We start from the raw sequence: 20,961 nt of genomic DNA, 5'->3' as shown, positions 1-20,961 counted from the left end.
ACTCCAGGGAGAAACACCAATCCCTTAAACATACTCCTTACCTCCCTGAACATCCTCTTTTCCAGTTTCAAATACAGATACTTCCTGCTGACTTTCCTAAGGCATGGGAATCCTGAGACCTGGGATGGGAGTTAACTCTTAGCCATGTAAGCACTGGCTTGATCTGAGTAGCAAGCAGGAATTTGGAGGGAAGATGTTATATTTATAGCATAAAGAGAATGTATGATGGCAGTGAAGCCACAGGGTTCACTTCCCATGTCTTTGAGCTGTGATGCATTTTGGATGTTAGATTCTGATTCTGCCACCTAGTAACCACGGTGACTCGTTACTTAGGCTACCTCAGTTTCAATTTGCACATCTGTGAAGTGGGGGATGATACTGCCATTCTCTTAGAGCACTGCTTTCCAACCATGGGCCTCTGACCAGCAGCATCAGCATCATCTCTGGCTTGTTACAAATGCAAAGCCTGCAGACTAGAGGCCTAGAGCAGGGCCTGGCAATATGGGTTTCCATGTCTTGCTTGCTCAAGTGTAAGAACCATGAGATCCAAGGGAAATTCTTACGCCCTTGATACTAACTGCAGGTTTGGTTAACCATCTGACTAGGATGTCCATAGATTTTGGATTCATGCATCAAACCTCTCTCAGACTCATCTTCCAATATACCAGTAGTCTCTAAATTTACCAGGCATAAACGCTTAACAAAGCAAATGGGGAAATTCAATTTTCTTAAAATTCCTTGAGTGGAAAAGTCCTTCAGGGAAACCCTCAGCAAGTTTAAATGTAACCCAAACTAAGGATTGCCTAGTTGAAGAGGCATTCTTTGAGCCTTCCTATGTCTAATTTACATGTGAAGGTTAAAGCTCAGGAAAGATCTAGACACTTCCAGTACCTGCAAACTTTCCACTCTTAATTTCCTCATAGGCTTATTAATGGAGAAGTTGAATTATTTGATCCTCTGAGTGAATGGCATAAGGAAGGTCACTCCATGAGTACACACAACTCTACACAGAGGGCACTCTGCACTGCTGAGTTGCCAAACAGAAGGCAACCAGTTCAAACAGGTTCTAGCAGCCTGGTTATAGATACATACTCATGTATACTGACGATAGCTTTTCTTGTCCAACAATGCCTTGTGATAAATCAAGAGGGAATGAGTGAGATTAAGAAGCATCACAGCTTTACAATACACATTTCTGGCCAAAGAAAAGTACATCTTCAGAAAGATTTGTGTTTATGTTTTCATAGCAAATACCTAGGAGAGGAGTTTAGGGTAGAGAGGTGTGAGTGATACTTGTTATGTCAATCAATTCTGTGCAAACAATGGGGCACAAAGTCAAGAGTGGAGGAGGGTTATGGGGAGAGGGATGGCAAGGCATCAACAGCGAATCCCAGTGGGCCCCACCTGTCAGTGCAAAGGCACCTTCTAGTCATTCGGGTGTTGTTCACGTCCAGTCATGCTTGTCCAGGAGGCAGGTCACATCGGCTGTGCCAGGGTGTGGAAGAAGGTTTGTCGATGCGTAAGCATAAGCAACTGTGCTGACCTAACAGCCAATCCTCTCAGAAAAGTCTAGAAGTCATCCGGGCATGAGGTACAAATCTGCTGTCTGTGGGCTTGCCGTGGGAACACCTTAACTCGCCTGCTCCCAGGGATGCTTGGGTGAAATGCCCTTGACACTGTACTTATCCCACCACAGGCCAGTGGTGTCCTCTCACTGGAATGTTATGGACAGCAGAGGTTGTGACAAAGGGGAGCCCTACACCTAGCCTTGATACTGGAATTTCTTCCTGTTGTTTCCACTCAGGGAGACGCCTGTACAGGCCACATCCTCCCCGGCACAGACTTCCTCCTTGAGACAACACACCCAGGAGTAGAGGGCTTCTCTTACCTAAGACTGGCACTCTGATGGCACCAGTGTAAGGACAGACTTCAAACGAAGAGACCTTAGTTCAAAGCAGGTGCACACCAGCCTTTAGCCTCAAGTCCTTGTTAACAAACACTGCTGGGTGCTCGGTAACTCCTCTGCTTTCCAGCCCAGGGCTCCTTTCTAACTCTGGGTTCTGAGGTCCTGGTCTTTCTGGTTGGACCACTATTTCTATCTCGTCTCAGGTTCATTGCAGTGTTTGGAGAGGGCAGCTCCTTTTACTTATTTATTCCCCCCCTGCCCCTCGCCACTTTCTTTGGCAGTTCCTTTTCTATCTTGGTCCTGGGTAAGATCCCTATGTATTCTTTGTCCAAACACTACTTCATTGATGGACTGAGCTGGACTTTCGATACCTGAAGAGTATTCTTCCTCAATGTCCCAGCCACCCTTTTAGGGGCAGAAGGGTACCTTTGGCTCCTAAATTCCTTTCTCTATTGACCTGGAAGCTGTTGACTGAGGGACAGTGACCTCTAGCTTTTGACTGTCTACATAGGAAAGAGACACACTCCCTTCATAACTGCCACTCTCTCTCCTTCCCTCCTGACTTTCACATCCAGTAGGAGGGGCTTGGCGGGCAGCCCAGGTACATTGGTATCAACCTTTAAATAACCTTTACTCTAGACACTAGTCCTAACTGTCAGACCTTTGATTCAGTTCACCCTAAACCATCTCGTACTTCTTTCTCTTTGCTCATGCTTGCTTAGTGACAATAATTTCTCAGTTGTTACACCCTGCATACACGATTTGCTATCTCTACACCTTCACCAGACTCGGCTGGGCAAGGTGGTGCTGCATCTGTAATCCCAGCAACTCGAGAGGCTAAGGAGGATTCCAACTTCCAGGCCAACCTCAACAACTTACTGAGGCCTTGTCTCAAAAGAAAAAATAGAAGGAGCTAGGGATGCAGCTCAGTGGCAAAACATCCCTGGGTTCAATCCACAGACTAAAACAATAACAACCAAACAGACTGGTGACAAAGCTGAACCTTCCTGGCTTGTGCTTTCCCTATGTAAATCCAGAGAAACAGTCCACAAAGAATGCCACCATATCTCACGTGATAGTGCCTAAATATTCCCAGGGCAACCATCATGATACAACAAACTCCTCTTTTCTAAGTTAAACCCCCTTGATTTCTTCAACCTCCCCATAAATCCTAGAGTCCAAATCTCACATCCACAGCCAGTCCTATACCAGAAGTGACTCCCACCTTAGGTGATGGGGTCCCAAATGAAGTCACCACTCCCAAAGTGGCCACACTGACCCAGAGCCATTATCTTTGAGGGAAGTCATCACCAGTCTCACTATGGAGAATGTCTTCCTATGGCAACCACTAAAAAAACAGTGTATGACCAATCTAAATCTAAGCTTCATGGTGGAATGGAAATGCTGAAGTCACTGAGGCCATTTCTCACATCAATCTTGCAGGGTTTTACTTTAAGCTTCTTCAAGATGGCTGAACCTTGACATTCACTTCTGTCTCCCTTTTGCAGAGAAAGAAGAGAGGAACGTCTTCCTAGTAAGACAGGGCTAAGTTGCTGTCAGTCCTTAGTCCCAACAGAAAAGTGGAGGTCCCAGCTGTGGGTGCAGAAAAGGGGCATCACCACTGGGGCATCTGTTATACCGGGCTAGCAGGGGTTAGTGAGAGACACCTGAGAAGGAAAGGGGACCCCACCTCAGGAGACAACGTACAACATATGAATCGAAAGAGAAATATCACTTGCCAAAACCAACAAGGCAACGGAGACACTTCTCAGAGATTGCAGAGTTTACAGTCACCTTTCTTCTCAAGTGCTATTGGATGCAGGATGCACATGATCTCTGCTTTCAAGAGATGACAGAATCCAACAATGTGTTCCAAGGGAGGAGCAGCATACTGTTCTACCAACAGCAGCCCAGGGAGGGAGGAGATCAGGAGGAATAGCTGAGGGTCACGGCTAGGCCCCCAGTATCACAAACCTCAGTTTTCCTGCCTATAAAATTGGAATAACAATCCTCCTGAGTGAGCTGGGTTATATAAGCATGAAAAATAATAATGAAGTGCTGACACCACATACCAACGAGCCCATTATGCAACAGAATAAGGAAACACAAAATCTCTCTCCACTGAAGGAATAACCCCTCCATGAAGGATCTTATAGCCCTAAAAGAAGTGGAGAAACAGGTGCGCATATACACACCAAAGGAGACTGGGAACCCGTGTCACAAACACACAGGCTAAGGTCTCCTGCTTCTTGTTCACCATTCCTTTTTAGGAGGAATGGTTTTGGGGGGGTGATGTAGATGTTGCTGCTAATCGCCTCCTTTAACAAATCAGAAAAACGTCTGACAGCGAGTGGGCACGTCTGAATGTTTGCTAGCACCAGCTTGTTCAGCCCAAACAGGTTGAACAGGTTGGATATTTAAACAAAGGTGGAAAAACGCAAGGTATAAAGCCCAACGAGGTGCTGCCCTGGAAATGAGGCTCCTCCTCCTCAATTTTGCTAGTTTCACATTATAAAACTAAGCTGGATACACATTCAGGATCTGTTCAAAGTTCTCAGGACATCAGGTCAATAACGCCGTAGGAGAGGAGATGGGGTGTGTCGGTGGCTCTCCATTCCTTCTCCTGCCCCCAAATCCATTCCTGCCCGCTGTGACCTAATTTTCAGCTCTCGTAACTGCCGGGCTGATCAAGTGTGGGCAGGCACGATGCTCCAGATTCTGATGCCATCCGCCAGTTCTACCTGGGAAGGCAGAGCTTTTGAAATATTTCAACAAGATATGTCAAAAACACTACACTGACTAGTTTTGCATTTGCTTCATTTTCAAAAAGAAATGAAGAGACCAACGCTACCTCTGCCAGAATAGACACAAGCCTAAGTTATCAACATTAACATCTAGTCAGTCCAATGATGAAAAATGAATTATGAACCAGACTGTAGTGACAGGACAGGCCTGACTGCTGTTTAACACATCCAGGTGCGTGGACTGTTATAAGAGAGCTCTTTTTTTTGCAATGACCTAACTCCAACTCATCTTTTAGAAAGAAAGAAGAAATAAGCAATAGGCACAAGTACGTTTTTAACTGTTCTTTGAAAAATATAAAATAAGCCATGCTGATTGTTAAGGGGTATTACAGAAGGAAAAATCCAAACATGAAAAATAAATAAATGTTCTGAAGAACGTCAAGTCTAGCAAACCCAAAATAGGCTACATGAGAGACTGTCAATTAATATCAACTTTCAGCTTTGGTGTTTTCTTATGTTTTTTAGCTTACCTGAATAATGAAATTATGTGACAAGTCACTCTTGCCTGTGCCTACCCTTTTCTTTAGAAAATACTGGTGGCTTTCTACTCTGCACATTTCTAAAGTGCAAAGTAAAAAATTCTAAAAATGGACCCCAGAAAATAGTGTAAATGCAAATCCACACCAAAACCCAGAAACATCACATTAAAAGGGGATGAGGTATTCAAATAATAGCAAAGATCTGCAGAATTCATAAATGGAAATTTAGACATATGGCACACAGCTACTCTACAAGTTCTGTTATCAGACTCGATTCTGTGGCCTGTTACTACCATTATTAAAGGGCACAGAAGGGGCTGCTGAGTTAAGTGTCTTAATGGAGAACAGAAATATGGGAACAATTTGTTGAGCACCTAATGTGAGCTGGAAATTTAGCATTTAATTCTCTTAATAGATTGTGAGTAAAACTATCTGCATTAAAGATGAAGAAATTGATGCTGTAAATGGGTAATAATGAGTGTAATGCATTCCTCTACTGTCATGTATGTAAAAAATTAATTAATTAATTAAAAAAGATGAAGAAATTGAGACTTTTTTCACCATTCCATGGAGAATCCTTTATCAGCTATGGCCAGAAAGGAATAAAAATGACCAGAGACCTCAAAAGCATCACAGAAAATGTCACCTTTATTTACATTACTACTGAGGTGAAAATAAAAGCACGTGGGTCTCAAGTCCGGCCAATGAGATATTAAGAAAGGCTAAAAATGTTTATTTTAAATAAATAACCAAAGAATAAACATATTTAGAAAGAACTTCATGATGTTATTAGGGGAAACTGGTAACAAAGACATTTTTCTGTGATTAACAGATTTGTAAATGCTCATTCTCTGGGAAAATGATGGGTCATTTAATGATGTGGACTCTCAGGAAAGTGAAAAGCATATTAAGTGCAATGATTATAGAATGGGGTATTATACTTAAATTCTATGTGTATACACACACAGACACACACACAGAGTTTGAAGACAGCCCGGGCAATAATGTGAGACCTTGTATCAAAACAGAGAGCAGATAGGGGAGAAATATTTCAAAGGAAATAAAGTGTTCACACAGTCTTGGGCAGGGTGACCCACAGATTTTTATCCTACAACTAAGTTCTTGCCACATGAACTGCTCCGATACCTTTTTTCCTACAGGGGAACATGGTGGCAGGGTGAATAGGCAACCAGGTGATTAAGAGACTCATTTTGAGATGGGATTGGATGAACCTTAAAGTGGTCACCTCCACCCCTGAGAAGCAGCAAATACCAAAATTATTACAGAATGTCCTCAGAAACCTAGTAAGACCATGCTGGATAGTCACAGGGCTCTTCCTCTTGTTGAGCACTCAGGGTAAAGAAGTGACTGTCCCCTGCTCTTGGAGATACTGTGCTACCTCTGCCCCTTCTCATGTTTAACACTGGCCACCTGTTCCAGACACCCAAGTTTAGTTGTGCATGCCAAGGAATAGCTTAGCCTAAGCATCTAAGAGTAGCATGCTAAATTCAGAGCCCCTGGGTCTCATTTGTCATGAGTAGGTCACATTTCTGTGCAGCGAAGATTTTCTTCAAGCATAGTAAGAACACATAAGCCTCTGTTCCTGAAGTCTGTCTGTCATCCAGCAGCATCCTCAGGGCCTATGTCTCCTATATTTAGCAACAGTAAAACTGTGCCCATCGCATTAAGAAACAAAGACTGTGACAAAGCAAGTAGATGATGTTCCAGGAATATTTCTTCCTTGTTTTCACCTTTCTAATGATGGCTGAAATGAGAACACATCCCTGTTCTTTAAAGAATAAATGGACAAGATGGTCATGAAAGCTTGCCCGATGCCAGGGTCTTCAGCAAGTCCTTAAGCCTAACACAAAACCACATCTCTCTTTATAGCTTCAAAGTCTGTGGTCTGCAAAATGAGGAACAATGGGGGAAATTAATTTTCTATTTTTTCCAAGGCAATTATGGTCTGCCAATTTTTTATTTTTAAATACCGATTTTAAAGACAGAATTTATTCCAAGTGAGGTCTGTTTCCATCTCTCTTTCAAGTATCACTTCTTCATAGCTCTGCATCCCAGCACTTTCTGGAACAAATTTTGCAAATTGCAAAGCTCGATGCCCTTTTTCCTACACTGAGCTCCCCCGGAGGGCGTGCTCTGGCTCAGTTTCCCAAGTTTGTTTTGGAAGACATGCACCACTCAATCCAAATATTCAACGTGGGAGCAGCTGATAAAAAGTTCTGGGAAGCTAGAAGCTGGACCCACAGTAATGTTTCCATGAAACATGTTTTGTACTTGATGGCAACCTATTACACTACTCAGGAACGAAGCTGTGGTTAAAAAGATTTGGGATAAAGGATTTTCAAACCTCAAAAACATAAGAATCCGCAGACAGGGAAGTGGCAACTTGAAAAACTGTACCAGATATGGCAACATATTAAAAGGTTTCTCATCAAAATTTCTCATAATGAGGGGCTGGGGTTATAATATAGCTAGCTCAGCTGGTAGAGTGCTTGCCTCACATGCACAAGGCCCTGGGTTCAATCCTCAGCACCATCAAAATAAAAAAAAAAAAATTCTCATGAGTTGGAATTAGCACTACTTTACTCCCTGTTTACTAAAATACCATTATTTTTAAACACATTATGCTAGGCATGGAGGTACATATCTGTACTTCCAGTTACTCAGAGGGCTATGGCAAGGGGATCATCTGAGCCCAGGAGTTTGAAGCCAACCTGAGCTTTGCAATGAGACCTTGTCTCAAAAATATACAGATAGACAAATAAATAAAATACCATGTAAGACGCTGAGGCTGTGGCTCAGCAGTAGCACACTTGCCTGGCGTGTGTGAGGCCCTGGGTCCAATTCTCAGCACCGCATATAAATAAATAAAATAAAGGTCTACCAACATCCAAAAACAAAATAAAATAAAAATAGCGTGTAAATTTACTTAATAAAAAATGTATAAGAAATAAAAAGTAATAGGCTTTATCAGTGCTTCAAAGCGACTGATCACTCACGACATTCTATGACATTCATTTTTCTTTATTAATGTAACAATCCTACTGAGGATTTTCTTTATAAAAGTAAGATAAAGGAGACTCTACAAAAAAGACTAATTAGGCTTAGAAACAAGGATAACCAACACGTACTCATCCAAGGACCAGGGAGTAGAATGGGGTGGGTGCTCAAGAGCACCTCAATACCAGCTAAGAATAGCCTGAAACTTGGAAAGAATGCAGTCCTTGCAGTCCATGTTGTGAGACGTATAATGAGGCCCTCTGAGTATCTCAGCAACAAAAATTCTGGGGTGTAGCCTGAATTAGCCTCCCACAGCAAACAGTGGAGGGAGGGCCAGGCTCAGCAAGACTGCACTCCTGGAGGGTGCACCACACTCATCCATGTGGACAGCCTCCAGAGCAGAGCTGAGCAGAAGTGAGGGAAGGGGGAACTGTGTGGTCCCTAAGACAGTGGGATCAAGCCCCTGGAGAGATGGAAACCTAGAAACCCACACTACAGGGAATCAAATCACGGCAGAGACTGTACCCTCAGGGAAGAGACTAAAAACCAGAGCATGGACATGTCAGAGGAAAGAGGCACAGCTTAGGGAGGGACTAGAGCAAGTCACAAACAAGATGGAAGCGACACCTGGGTGTGGGCTCCTGGAAGCTGCGGCAGAGTCCTCTCACCCAGGGAGCCCCAGGTGCTCCTCTACACCAGCTGCTGCTGACAGGCCTTGGGAAGTGGCAGCAGTGGACGGGAAGTGGCAGCAGTGGACGGGAAGTGGGAAAAGAACCTTGGTCTTAAGCCCCAAACTCAGCCGACTGACTTCCCTCCATGCTCTTCAGAGCCTGGGCTTTCATTATTCTTTTTGATTCCTGCACACACATCCCAGGGAGTTCTGGCTCCTGATTAATGTAACGCAGGTATGTGGTAGGGAGAGATCACAGCTCACTACTGCAGCCTCGGATTCTGGAATGGATCCACCAGGGCAAATAAATCTAACTCCACTCTCTCTGGCACATTTTTGTAAGTGTCTTCACATTTTTATAATTTTTCCAAAAGTACAGTTCCGCTGACAAAGGAAGGTGGTAATGGCTTTACTGTGATTAACAGAAACCATTCTTTTAACCCCGTTTGTAATTTTCTGCAGAAATGATAATAAATATAGTGCGATAGCCTCAAATAGCTCTAAATAAGTTCTATTAATTACAGATTAACAAGAGTGAAAAGGAAACAAAATTTTTTTTTAAGCTTCCCATTTTCTGGAATTACATAAATGTTTTCCTCAGTATATTTTTCCGTCTAAGCACATACAACAATAATATTAGTAAACATTTATATATACTATTTAACAAGCATTATCCTAAGTACTTTGCTTATATTGATTCATTTATTTAAAGAATAACAATAGTGCTGCAAAGTAGGCGTGGATAATACTAGCTTTTACAGATGAAGTAACTGAGACAGAAGTCTGGTAACGTGTCTATGATCACACAGCTGACAGAGCAACACACACACACACACATGTCTGTGTTTTTCTTTTTCTTTTTCTTTTTTTAAACAAAGAGTCACTACAGTGTTTTCAGCTCTTACAGACTAAAAAGCCTTCCATCCAGGACAGATCCATAGTATACTATAAGCCTTCAGAACCTTTTCATAACCATTATTTCACTTGTGACCAAGTTCTAAATGAGATATTACTAACCCATTTTGTTAAAGTGTCAAAACATTAAGAGATTTCCACAAAGTTCTACAGAATTTGAACTAGGATTCAGCCTCCAACAATTTAATCCTCTTTTCCCAATCAAGATGTCTTGCTGGGGCTGGGATTATGGCTCAGCGGTAGAGCGCTCCACCTAGCACGGGCGCGACTCGGTTCGATTCTCAGCATCACATAAAAATAAAGGCACTGTGCTGTGTCCATCTACAAAAAAGATATTCTCTCTCTCTCTCTCTCAAAAAAAAAAAAAAAGATGTCTTGCAATAATAAAATAAAAATCTCCAATTATTAGACTCCTGAAGGCCTACATTTTAAAAGATCTACAAACAATTCTAATATACAGTGTTATAAATGAGAAACGTACCTTAGGATAATATCCAAGGCTATGCTATAAAAAATTCAAGAACACCTCTAAGTCCATCCACATATTCCTAAACAACACAGGAACCCCAAAGCTGTTCCATGTCTGACCACACACGAGTGGACCATGCTACCAGGATGACAGAAATAGTTTAACATTGAAAATAACACTCTGACAACATGGAATGACGTTGAGAATGAGGACAAGAGTGACAGGAGTGGGCTGGGGCGATAGCTCAGTGGTAGAGCGCTCGCCTCACATGTGGAAGGCACTGGGTTCGATCCTCAGCACCACATAAAAATAAAATAAGATAAAGGTATTGTGTCCATCTACAACTAAAAAAAAATTTAAAAATTAAAAAAAAAAGACTGACAGGAGTGCTTTTTTCTAATATGCAGTGACATGAACACTCTCTTCCTTATTTCTCACATAGTAAGTAAACACGTGGCCTCTGAAGCCAGAGAGCCTGTACTCATCTCTCAGCACTGCGTGATGCTTTGATCCTTTCCTCTTCTGCAAAATGGGATGATCATTTAACAAATCTTCAAGGTACAGCACATAAAAATACATGGAGATCAACAAGGAAATGGAAGACTTGAACAGGCTATAAACCAACCTGACCTAACAGCACATCTATACACTCCACCCAATAGCAACAGAACACACACCATTCTCAAACAGACGTGGAACATTCCCGAGGAGAGACCATATGCTATGTAATAAAACAAGCTTCAATAAACTTACAAGGATTGAATTTATGCAAAAATATGTTCCTCAAGTATAAAGGAATGAAAATAGAGATCAATCAAAGGAAGAAATCTGGGAAGTCACAAATCTGTAGAAGCCGAACACGCCTGAATAACCAATGTGTCAAAGAAGAAATCACAAGGGAAACTACAAAATATGTTGAGCTGAACGAAAAACACAACACAAAAAAACTTATGGGATGTAAGGAAAGCCACGGTTATAGGGTAATACACAGCTGTAAATGCCTGTATTAAAAACAAAGTTCTCAGCCGGGCTCAGTGGCACACACCTGTAATCCCAGCAGCTCGGGAGGCTGAGGCATGAGGATTGCAAGTTCAAAGCCAGACTCAGCAAAAAGCGAGGTGCTAAGGAACTCAGTGAGACCCTGTCTGTAAATAAAATACAAAATAGGTCTGGGGATGTGGCTCAGTAATTGAGTGGCCCTGAGTTCAATTCCTGGTACCCCCTCCAAAAAAATAAAAACAAACAACAACAGAAACCCCACAAAGTTCTCAGTTCCTCTCTTCTCTGAGAGGAATCACATCTCCTCCTCCTTTCCCCTTTCCTATCCCTTCTAATATTCATACCTATTACTTTAAGTGACAAGCCTGGAAAAAAGAAAGTTCTCAAATCAACAATCTAATCTTATTCTTTATAATACTGGAAAAAGAAGAACCAACAAAATCTAAAGCAAGAAGAAGGGGGAAATAATAATGTTTAAGGCAGAAAATTAATGAAATGGAGAACAAAAAAACAACAGTGGAAAATCAATGAAAGCAAACACTCGTTCTTTGAAAAGATCAATGAAACTTACAAATGTTTAGCTAGAATGACTAAAGGAAAAAAAGAATCAAATCACTGAAATCACAAGAGGACAATACCACTGACTTTCCAGAACAGAAGGAATCTTATGAGGTGCTGTGGATACCTGGCTGCTAGATCAGTGATTGTTTTCAATTAAATGGCCAAATTTTCTAGAAAGAAACAAATGACTCAAGAAAAAAAAAAAAGAAAAAGAAAAACTGAACAGATCTATAATAAGCAAAGAGATTATATTAGTTATTTTAAAAAAACTACCAAAAAAGAAAAGCCCAGGTGGCTTCACTGGTGAACTCTACCAAACATTTAAGAATTAATGCCAGCTTATCACAAACTTTTCCAAAAAACATTGGAGGAGGGAATACATCTTACTTAGCTCGCTGTACAAGGCCAGTATTATCCTGGTACCCAAAACAGATAATGACGGCACAAAAGGACTACACTGCCATGAATACAAACACTAAATGCTAGCAAACCCAATTCATCAACACTTGAAAATAATTGTACACTATGACCCTGATAGGACTTATCCTAGGAATAAATTAGTTTAACCTATAGAATAGAATAGAACAAAACAGAAAGCAAAAATGGCTGGGCACAATGATGCACTCAGTGTCTGTAAGCTCAGTGTCTCAGGAGGCTGAGGCAGGAAGATGTCAAGTCTGAGGTCAACCTGAGCCACTTAGCAAGACCCTCAGCAAGTTAATGAGACTGTCTCAAAACATAAAAAGGGCTGGGGATGCAGCTCAGTGGTAAAACACCCTGGAGTTTAATCCCCAGTGTGGAAGGAAGGAAGGAAGGAAGGAAGGAAGGAAGGGAAGGAGGGAGGGAGGGAGAGAAGGAAGAAAGGGAAGGGAAGAGAATTAAAGGGAAGGGGAGGGGAGGGGAAGACAGGCAAAAACAACCTGACTATAGATGCAAAAAAAAAAAAAAAAAATCATTTGACAGAATCCAACACCCTTTCATCATAAATATACTTAACAACCTCGGAATAGAAAGGAACTTCCTCCAACTTTAAAGGCATTCATGAAAAACCCACAACTAACACACATTTAGTAGGGGAAGACTAAATGCTTTCTTTATCCTAAGATTAAAACTGTGATAAAACCACCCACACTCTTCACTTTACTTAACATATACTGAAGGTCCAGTCAGGTCAAATAGGCACAAAAAAGAAATAAATATATCCAGATAGGAAAGGAAGAAGTAATTTTGCAAGTGTCATAATCTTATATTATAAAATCCTAAGTAATCCACTAAAAAACCATAAGAATGAATAAATGAGGTTAGTGAGGTTGCAGGAAACAAGGTCAATATATAAATTAGAACTGTATACCTACACACTAGCAATGAACATTTGAGAAATTAAATTAGAAAACAATTCCACTTATGATAACCCCAGAAAATAAAATAGAAGTAACAAAATAAATATAAAACTCATACTCTAAAAACCAGAAGATATTATTGAAAAAAAAAAAAAAAACAGGAAGATCTAAATAAATGGAAAAACATCCCATGTAATTGTACCAAAAGACTTAAAATGGTTCAAAGGGCAAAGAGAATGACCCTTCAGGAATGATATTTACATGGGAAATAAAAGCAAAACACTTTGTAAAACTTTCTTTAAAATATTCATACTTTTCTTGAAGTCATACTATACACCTCACTTCTAGCTTAGATTGAGAAATCCATAGGCTTTAAATTATTATAGAATTACTCAGAAATGTAAATAATATTTATCAATTGCTTACCAAGGGCTAAGAATTGTGCACTAAATTCATTATCTCCTAATCCCCATCCTAACTGTAGTAAGCAGACACTATGAAAAATCTCATTTTAGGGTGGGAGGTACTGCTCCAGGGTAGAGTTCATGCTTAGCATTGTGTGAGGCCCTGGGTAAATGAGGAGACTGAGGTACCAAGAAATTCAGTAACTTGCACAAGGACAGAAAGTATACAAGTGACAGTGGAGACCTGAATTCATGTATGCAATATTTAAAATCAGGAAACTTAGTGACATACAAATACATCCCCCCAAGTGTATCATTAGTGGCTTATAAAATGAGCCTAGATAGAATAAACTGGACCATTCATCTTAGTAATTATATACAATCAAATAGAACTAGTGTATCAATTATATTATGGTAATGTAAGGTTTTATTTTGAAATAAGTATATTAAAATGTAACTTATTTTTTGAAAAAGAAGGATATTGATTAGAAAGGAATATAGAAAAAAAGTTTTACTTTCTAAGAAAGTGAAATTTCTGAGTCTCCTTTCTCCCCTTTTTTAGTTTCAATGTTCCTACAATGTCTGTATAAAAATGGTAAGCATTTAAAAATTCTTTGTATAAATTACTCAAAACAATGCAATCACTCTAAGAAGAGTAAGCCAGTCTCCCACTGGCTGAATATTTTAATATGCCCACACCTGAATAAGCATGCTTCTCACTCAGGAAGTAATTTCCTGACATTTATCACATTTTCTTTATCTCCATTTTATCCTATCTTTCCTGAAACTCCAGGATCAGGTCACCTATTTAAATATGGTAGGCACATGCAAATATTTTTCAAAGGGCAGGGTTATGTGAATGTGTCTCCCTGGGGGTCCTGCTATATATATGTACACTGCCCACCTGTGGCACTCAAACTCCAATTGGCAGCAGGGTGTGGTGTCACATGTCTGTAATCCCAGCTGCTTGGGAGACCAAGGCAAGAGGATTGCAAGTTTGAGGCCAGTTTGGGCAATTTAGTAAAATCCTGTCTCAAAATAAAATAAGGGCTGGGGATATAGCTTAGTAGTAGAGTGCTTGCCTAGCATGAGGCCTTGGTTCAATCCCTAGTACAACAGGAAGAGAAAAAAGAAAGGAAGAAATAAAACAAACTTCAACTGGCCCAGGGGGATGAACCTTGAATAGCTATGCTTGTGTGTTGTTCTCATAGCCAGACATGCCTGACACCCCAAGAAGGTAAAGAAAACCATTTCTAGCTTTTCTCTTGGGCAACCGAACTTTAGAACTTTCTCGGCCCTCAGGTAAGTTCTCCATGGCTCAGAGACACCATCTCTGAGGCAAAAGGTGTCTCACCCACCTGTGCATGTTCCCGTTGGTGGTGAAAGACTGGCCACACACAGTACATTTGTAAGGCCTTTCGCCCGAGTGCACCAGCATGTGGCGATCCAGGGAGCTGGCCGAACTCAGGGACTTCCCGCAGATGCTGCATGAGTGGTCAGCTCCTCCAGTGTCTGTGTTGTGCTGCAGAAAATAATCACCACAGTAGTCACTTGACAAGATAGGCAAAACCTCAGACATCTAGAGCTTTATAAAAACCGATGAAGCTTCTTGGCCATTTCTTTTTGTTTTAACTATCTTTCTAAAGGGTCCAAATGTATCATCAGAAACATGGACAAATAATATTTTGTTGGATCTTCTTGTGTTCCAGTTTTGAAAAGCAGTTCTGCAAGGCTCAGAGAAAGATGAAGTCTTTGCAGGCTTTCTTTGAAACATATAGATTAACTGACCATATATATTAACTTTATGGGCAGAAGGACTCAACTACACAGTAAATGGGTGAAATAGGGTTGTCTCAGAGAGTCAATATCCCTTCAAGTTTGATATTGCAGGCCTGCTGTCAGAGAAAGAAAAATGAAACCTACAGAGTAGAGTTTTGGCCTCTCAAACATGGCAAAGAGGATTTCTACACAAACCCAAGTAACTCTAGTAACGTGTTATTCAGCAGTATGTTTATGACTTCAACTGATTATCATTCCCATCAATCCAATACCCATCAAGAGTCTTGTTTCTTTTATCCTTTTCCTTCATCAGCCATGACTGATGAGGGAAAAGGATGAAAGAAAAAGATCCCAAACTAAGCAAATTCACAACTGAATGAGATAAACTTAGAGCAATAAAGAAAAGGAAAGACATCTACGACCTCAATGTATCATAAGGAACTCAAATCATATTGACAAGTCACATACGATGAAAAGTCTTCTGTTAATATAAGTGGGCAGTTAGCTAAATTTTATTAAATTCTGAAGTTATTCTGTGTTGATCTGGGCTCTGCCAAAGTAACATGAACACAAAAATTATTTCATAATTGCCCCAAAGATTGTAAAAGATTAAATCAAAATTAGGCACTGTTCACATTTCACCCATTAGAATCAAATCATCTCATCACCTTGTTAATGAAGAATAATTTAGAACAAAAATACAAAAGTAGCAGCTAACCTGACGAATGTGCATAGTCAACTGGTGCTGGGTAGTGCAAATCTTTTCACACAGGGGGCAGTTGTAGGAAGACTTCTCCTCTTTCATTTCCTAAGAGATTAAAACAAAGTATGAATTTCAAATCATAGTAAACCAGTGCCTTCTATTTCTGTCATAAGCCCCTGTGTCTTTAGAGCTGGCTGTAAGTAGCCGAGAGCAGCGGACCAGAGCCTGTCCAGGTGTCAGCGTGAGCAGGTCACCTCCCTGTCTGCCCTCAGTTTCCCTGTTTGTAATTGGGAAAAAAAAGAGTATCAATCACAACATGTTGTGATGTGGATTAAATTCATAAACTTAAAATAAAATTAAAGCACTGAAATAGTGCCTGGTACAGAGTAAGTTCTTATTAAACAGCAGTGTTTTGTTACATGGATACTATTTCACTGTCCGTAATGGTGAAATAATAAAAACCCACCCTAACAAAGGCAGGAGCCCTTAGTGCCTGGTTATGTACCCTACAGGCATTAACACAACTCCTCTGACCCATGCTAGCATCGGCATGACACTGTTTGTAAATAAGAAATAAGAAAAAAAAAAATGTTGTCCATGTTAGAACTTTGATAGGATTGACAGTGTAAACTGGAGACTTCCACAGAGACGACACGGAGCAGCTTACTACTTGGTGAAGTCTTGTTTTATGTTCCCTCAAAACATATAGGACAAGCTTCCTTTGAGGAAATTATTTTACTTTTTAAAGGAAATTTAAATTCACTAATCCTTTTTACAGCTCCTCTTTCCAAGTAATCCAAGGAAAGCTATTAGGAGTGCCTACCTATCATGGTCTCCTTACTCACACAGTCCCTAGGCACCACGGGTCTCTGTCTCACAAGTAAATGGATCCAGACTTGGACACCTCTCCAGGGAATCAGAAATTGGAATGCTCAGGGAAGGCCATCAGTGGGACCTGGGGAGCTTTGTAAAATAACACATTTCTAGAGCAGACTCTCAACATGCTAGATCAGAATCATTGTGAGGGAGGGAGGAAGGGAGGTGAAACCTAGGAATCTGTTGGTTTCATAAGCTTCTCTGAAGATACTGACATGTGCCTGGGTGTTGCCAAGTTAGGTGATCAGGAGCACTTTGAGAATTCATGTAGAGCTGGGACCACACCTAACACTGTGGCATGTTCAAGCCACAAGAAATCAATTAAGAAGTCAGTGCTAACTGGAGAGGGAGGTCAGGCATTCGCTGAGACAAAGGTATGGGGTGGGGAGGGGGAAGAAAGAGAGAGAACATGAACACACATGTGCAAGTGCTCTAGAGAGGCCAGACACTCTGGCCAGGCTGTGCATCATTTCCTGTCCTTGAGCATCTTTCAATAGACCTCTTTTACTTGAAGTGAGATTCAGCTGAGTTTCTGCAAATACCAATTATTGAGCACTTACTATGTGGAAACTCTGAATATACAGAAACATAAGGTTTCTTTTTTTGCCCCCTATAGCTGCTAAGAGACACTATTATGGACCCCATTTTCTAGATGAGGAAACTAGAGTACAGAGGGGCAAGTAACCTGCCCTAAACTGGAGAACAATTAAGAAGTAGACATAGGATTAAAACTCAGGTCAGCTGCTCTACAGCCCATGCCCTAAACCACAATGCTATATAAAGTTTGACCAAAAAAAAAAAAAAGAACCCCAAGGCACAGAAAGGAAACACCCTGTGGTTGGCTCATGAGAGATGGTGAAAATAAAAGTTACCCTGTGCACTATAAAACAAATGGCACCATAAACCAGATGGGTGGAGTGAATGAATGAATGCATGATGATGTCTAGTCTGTAGCTGCCTTCTCCCTCACTTCTTTTCAGAAACTAGAAAGTCTCATTCTAAGCAAGATGACCCTTCTTCAATCTGTGGAAGTGGGTCTGAGAACCATGTAAGTCAGCCACATATTTCTCACACTCACATTTAAAAAGATTAAGGATGTGAATTCTATAAGGAAGTCGATTATCCCAGAAACCAAACAAGTCCTGATCTTACCAAGTTACTCAGGTACTTCTAAGTCCTCTCAAAGGCATAATTGGGGATGGGGGTCCTATCTTCTCAGCCAGTTCTACAATCATTCAGACTAGAGCTGGCCAAGGACCTCCATAAAAACAAAAAACCCCAAAAGCAGCAAAAGAAGAGCACTTTCTATAATAATGAGGGACGCCTCACATCTAGGCCAAAATTAGGATCAAATAAAACCTCTGGAGCAGTTCTGTCAAATTATTAGATAAGCCAAGCCTCAGCCAGACTCAGGGTCACATGACAGTAAGAGCCCAGCTCATCATCAACACCACCACTAACTACCACCACCACCACCACCAACAACAACAACGACAACAATAACAAAAAAAGAGCAGGAGGAAGAAAAAACAAACTAACCAGACTCATGAAGAGACGGTTTTTGTTTTTTTTAATTTTTTCTTGCATCTGGCTTGAAACAGATACCAGATACACTGCATGCAGCTTGTGCAGCTGACTGATAATGACTCTAAGGTTGATCATTAACTACTGCCAAACCTGAGGCTGGCAATGCTGCCATGTAGACCATAATACAGGTTCATGAAATGTCAGGTGGGCTGTGGGCTCAGATTTAACCTTCAAAACTAAACTACACAGAAAAGAGATCACTGTGATGTTGGAAACGGCCTACTGGAGGATTTTGAATCCAATTATTATGACTGTGCTGGTGGAAGAAGCACACTTCCTGAGCTGAAAGATAAAATTAGCAGCTAATGTGATAACTAACCATTCCATAATGAAACAATCTGGCACCCTTGTCAGCATCCGGCTGTGCCTAATCTGTCCTGGAACTCTGCTCACGAGGATGGGACTTTTCCTGGCTCCCTCTCTCTGGCCTCCCTATCCAGTTCACAGGTAAGGAGGCTGCTTCCTTCTTCCCTATACTCTCTTCCCATTGCATTTTGTTCCCTTAATTAGGCACTGTATTTAGCAGGCTACCTCTGGCCCGGAACTCTCTTGGAAAAATAAAGTCAGTGCACCGGATTCCTAGGAGAAAGGAAGCAGAGGACAAGCGGCCCAGTTACACCTGCACTTTCACCTCCTCCGAAGAACAAGCGCCACTCATCATGCAGGAATGGGAGGAGTCGTGGGTATCTTCCATGGCTCTAATGGCTATTTCTGAACAACTGGGAAGAAACTGGAGCCTGGCCCTGGACCAGCTCTGCCTGGCCCTGGGGGTGGGGGTGATGCTGTGCTACTTGAGGAAAAGCTCCGGCCTATACTTCACTCATTCCTGAGCAGAGAAGGATGAATGATCTGTCTTATTCATCCCAAAATGCTTGGTACCAGGCACAGCAGCTAGCTAGAAGTAGAAGCTGGTAAACACTGTTACATAAGTTGATGAATGGAGAGATGGACAGATAGATGAAGAGATGGACAGGCACGTGAAAATGGAAGTAAACCTTTTCTTCCCAGAGCTAGCGCTCCTTCTTGACTCAGGCCACAGTCATACAGGCTGAGTATTTTCTCAGGTACCCATAGAAGAGAGGCACACGAAGGCAAGGGAGAAAAAGAGAAAGAAAGGTGTCAGTGCTCCGACCCTCAAACACCACTGAGCGATGCCGACAGAGGCTTCAGTCCTGAGCCAGCTGTGAAGAAGTGCAGTCCCACACACCTGGTGGGAGTTGGGGCTGGCATCACATTTCCTGGAGGGTAAGTTGCATTAAAATCTTAATTAAGGTTCTACTACTGAGAAGTTATAGAAAACCAGATAGATGTGATCAGAGAATTCTGTGTAAGAACAGCTGTAGTAAGATTACTAATAAAAAAGAAAATTTTTAAAAAGCCCAGTGGGCTTGCTCTCTTGTCCATCCCTGGGTTCCTAGATAAACTCAGAAGAAGCAGCCTTCTTTCTGAAGGTTTAGTATAAACCCATAAAACCAAAAATTCACACCGTATGGATCCAGAGGAGAACAGAGACTCATTCGTACTCTGCCTCCCTCCTTTGTATATCTACACCATGTTTCTACTGTGGCAGCACAACTTTTCAAAAGTGTCCCATTTGTCCATTAATTAAAAGATTCATCTTATTTCCTAATGGAGGAGATTAGGACTTTTATAACAGCAATCATACCTCCCAATCTTTGTCTACCCATTTACTTTTTCCCACTTCTCCTGATCCTTTGTCAAGAGGACTAAACAGAATCTTAAGTAGAATTCTCTGGAGTCAAATTCTGTGCATTTTGAAAACTGGAAAGTTGAACAGCAGCCCCTATACAAACAGGACTTATTTGCCACCTAATCTGAAGATGTTTAAAAAAAAAAAAAATCAAGGAGTTGGCTTTGAAAGTTCAATTAACCAACTGTGCGAATAAGGAAAGAAACCACATCACAGCCGAGAACTTGACTAAGTTCACTGCCTTGATCATGTGAAGAAAGACTGAGTTTAAATCAAATCATGGGGTAAAGAATAAGGGTGCTTTCACAACACTGACACCAAAGCAAAGAAAATTTCTTCTATGAAAGGAAACTGAAATAAGCTATGAAAAATTTGCTCCTGAAAAATGATTAGGCCTCTGGGTGTATCTGTTGAATTCAGAACACATTCAAGGTTTTGTCTTAGGGAGCTGGGAAACTTCCTCCAACATTCTCACAGACGGAACCCATCCAGATGCTACCACCCAATGTACTTGAAGCCTACCTGGTTCCTTCTGCCAATCCTATTTGGTCCTGGAGGCTTCACAGGGGACTTGATGCCCTGGGGGCTCCCTCCATTCTCTGTGACGTTCCCTACACTCATTACTGCTGACATCATGGTGTTGATGGAAGACAGGTCCGGGCCTTCCAAGCCAATAGGCGAACTTGACGTCATTGGAACAGGAGTTTATGCTTCTAAGAAGCCTCTGTCATAGAACTGAA

The 20,961-nt window shown here is 41.3% G+C and overlaps 1 protein-coding gene across 8 annotated transcripts in view; it reads right to left on the bottom strand.

The window, feature by feature from the left end:
- Positions 1-20,961, bottom strand: part of Rreb1 (ras responsive element binding protein 1) — a 131,581-nt gene that overhangs the window by 43,395 nt on the left and 67,225 nt on the right. For all 8 annotated transcript variants that reach the window (XM_058582385.1, XM_046453551.2, XM_046453549.1 and 5 more), the window contains exons 4-6: positions 20,744-20,956; positions 16,063-16,152; positions 14,924-15,087 (exon numbers count right to left, since the gene is read on the bottom strand). In XM_058582385.1, coding sequence (XP_058438368.1) covers positions 14,924-15,087; positions 16,063-16,152; positions 20,744-20,914 — 425 coding nt within the window. In that variant the 5' untranslated portion in view covers positions 20,915-20,956. The remainder of the gene's footprint in view (positions 1-14,923; positions 15,088-16,062; positions 16,153-20,743; positions 20,957-20,961) is intronic.

The sequence above is a fragment of the Marmota monax genome, unplaced genomic scaffold (genome assembly GCF_021218885.2).
Source record: "Marmota monax isolate L192 unplaced genomic scaffold, Marmota_monax_Labrador192_F-V1.1 WCK01_AAM20220418_F8-fsc00029, whole genome shotgun sequence".
Lineage (NCBI taxonomy): Eukaryota > Metazoa > Chordata > Mammalia > Rodentia > Sciuridae > Marmota > Marmota monax.
Note: the sequence above shows the minus strand (reverse complement) of the source record. Positions and strands in the feature narration are given on the sequence as shown.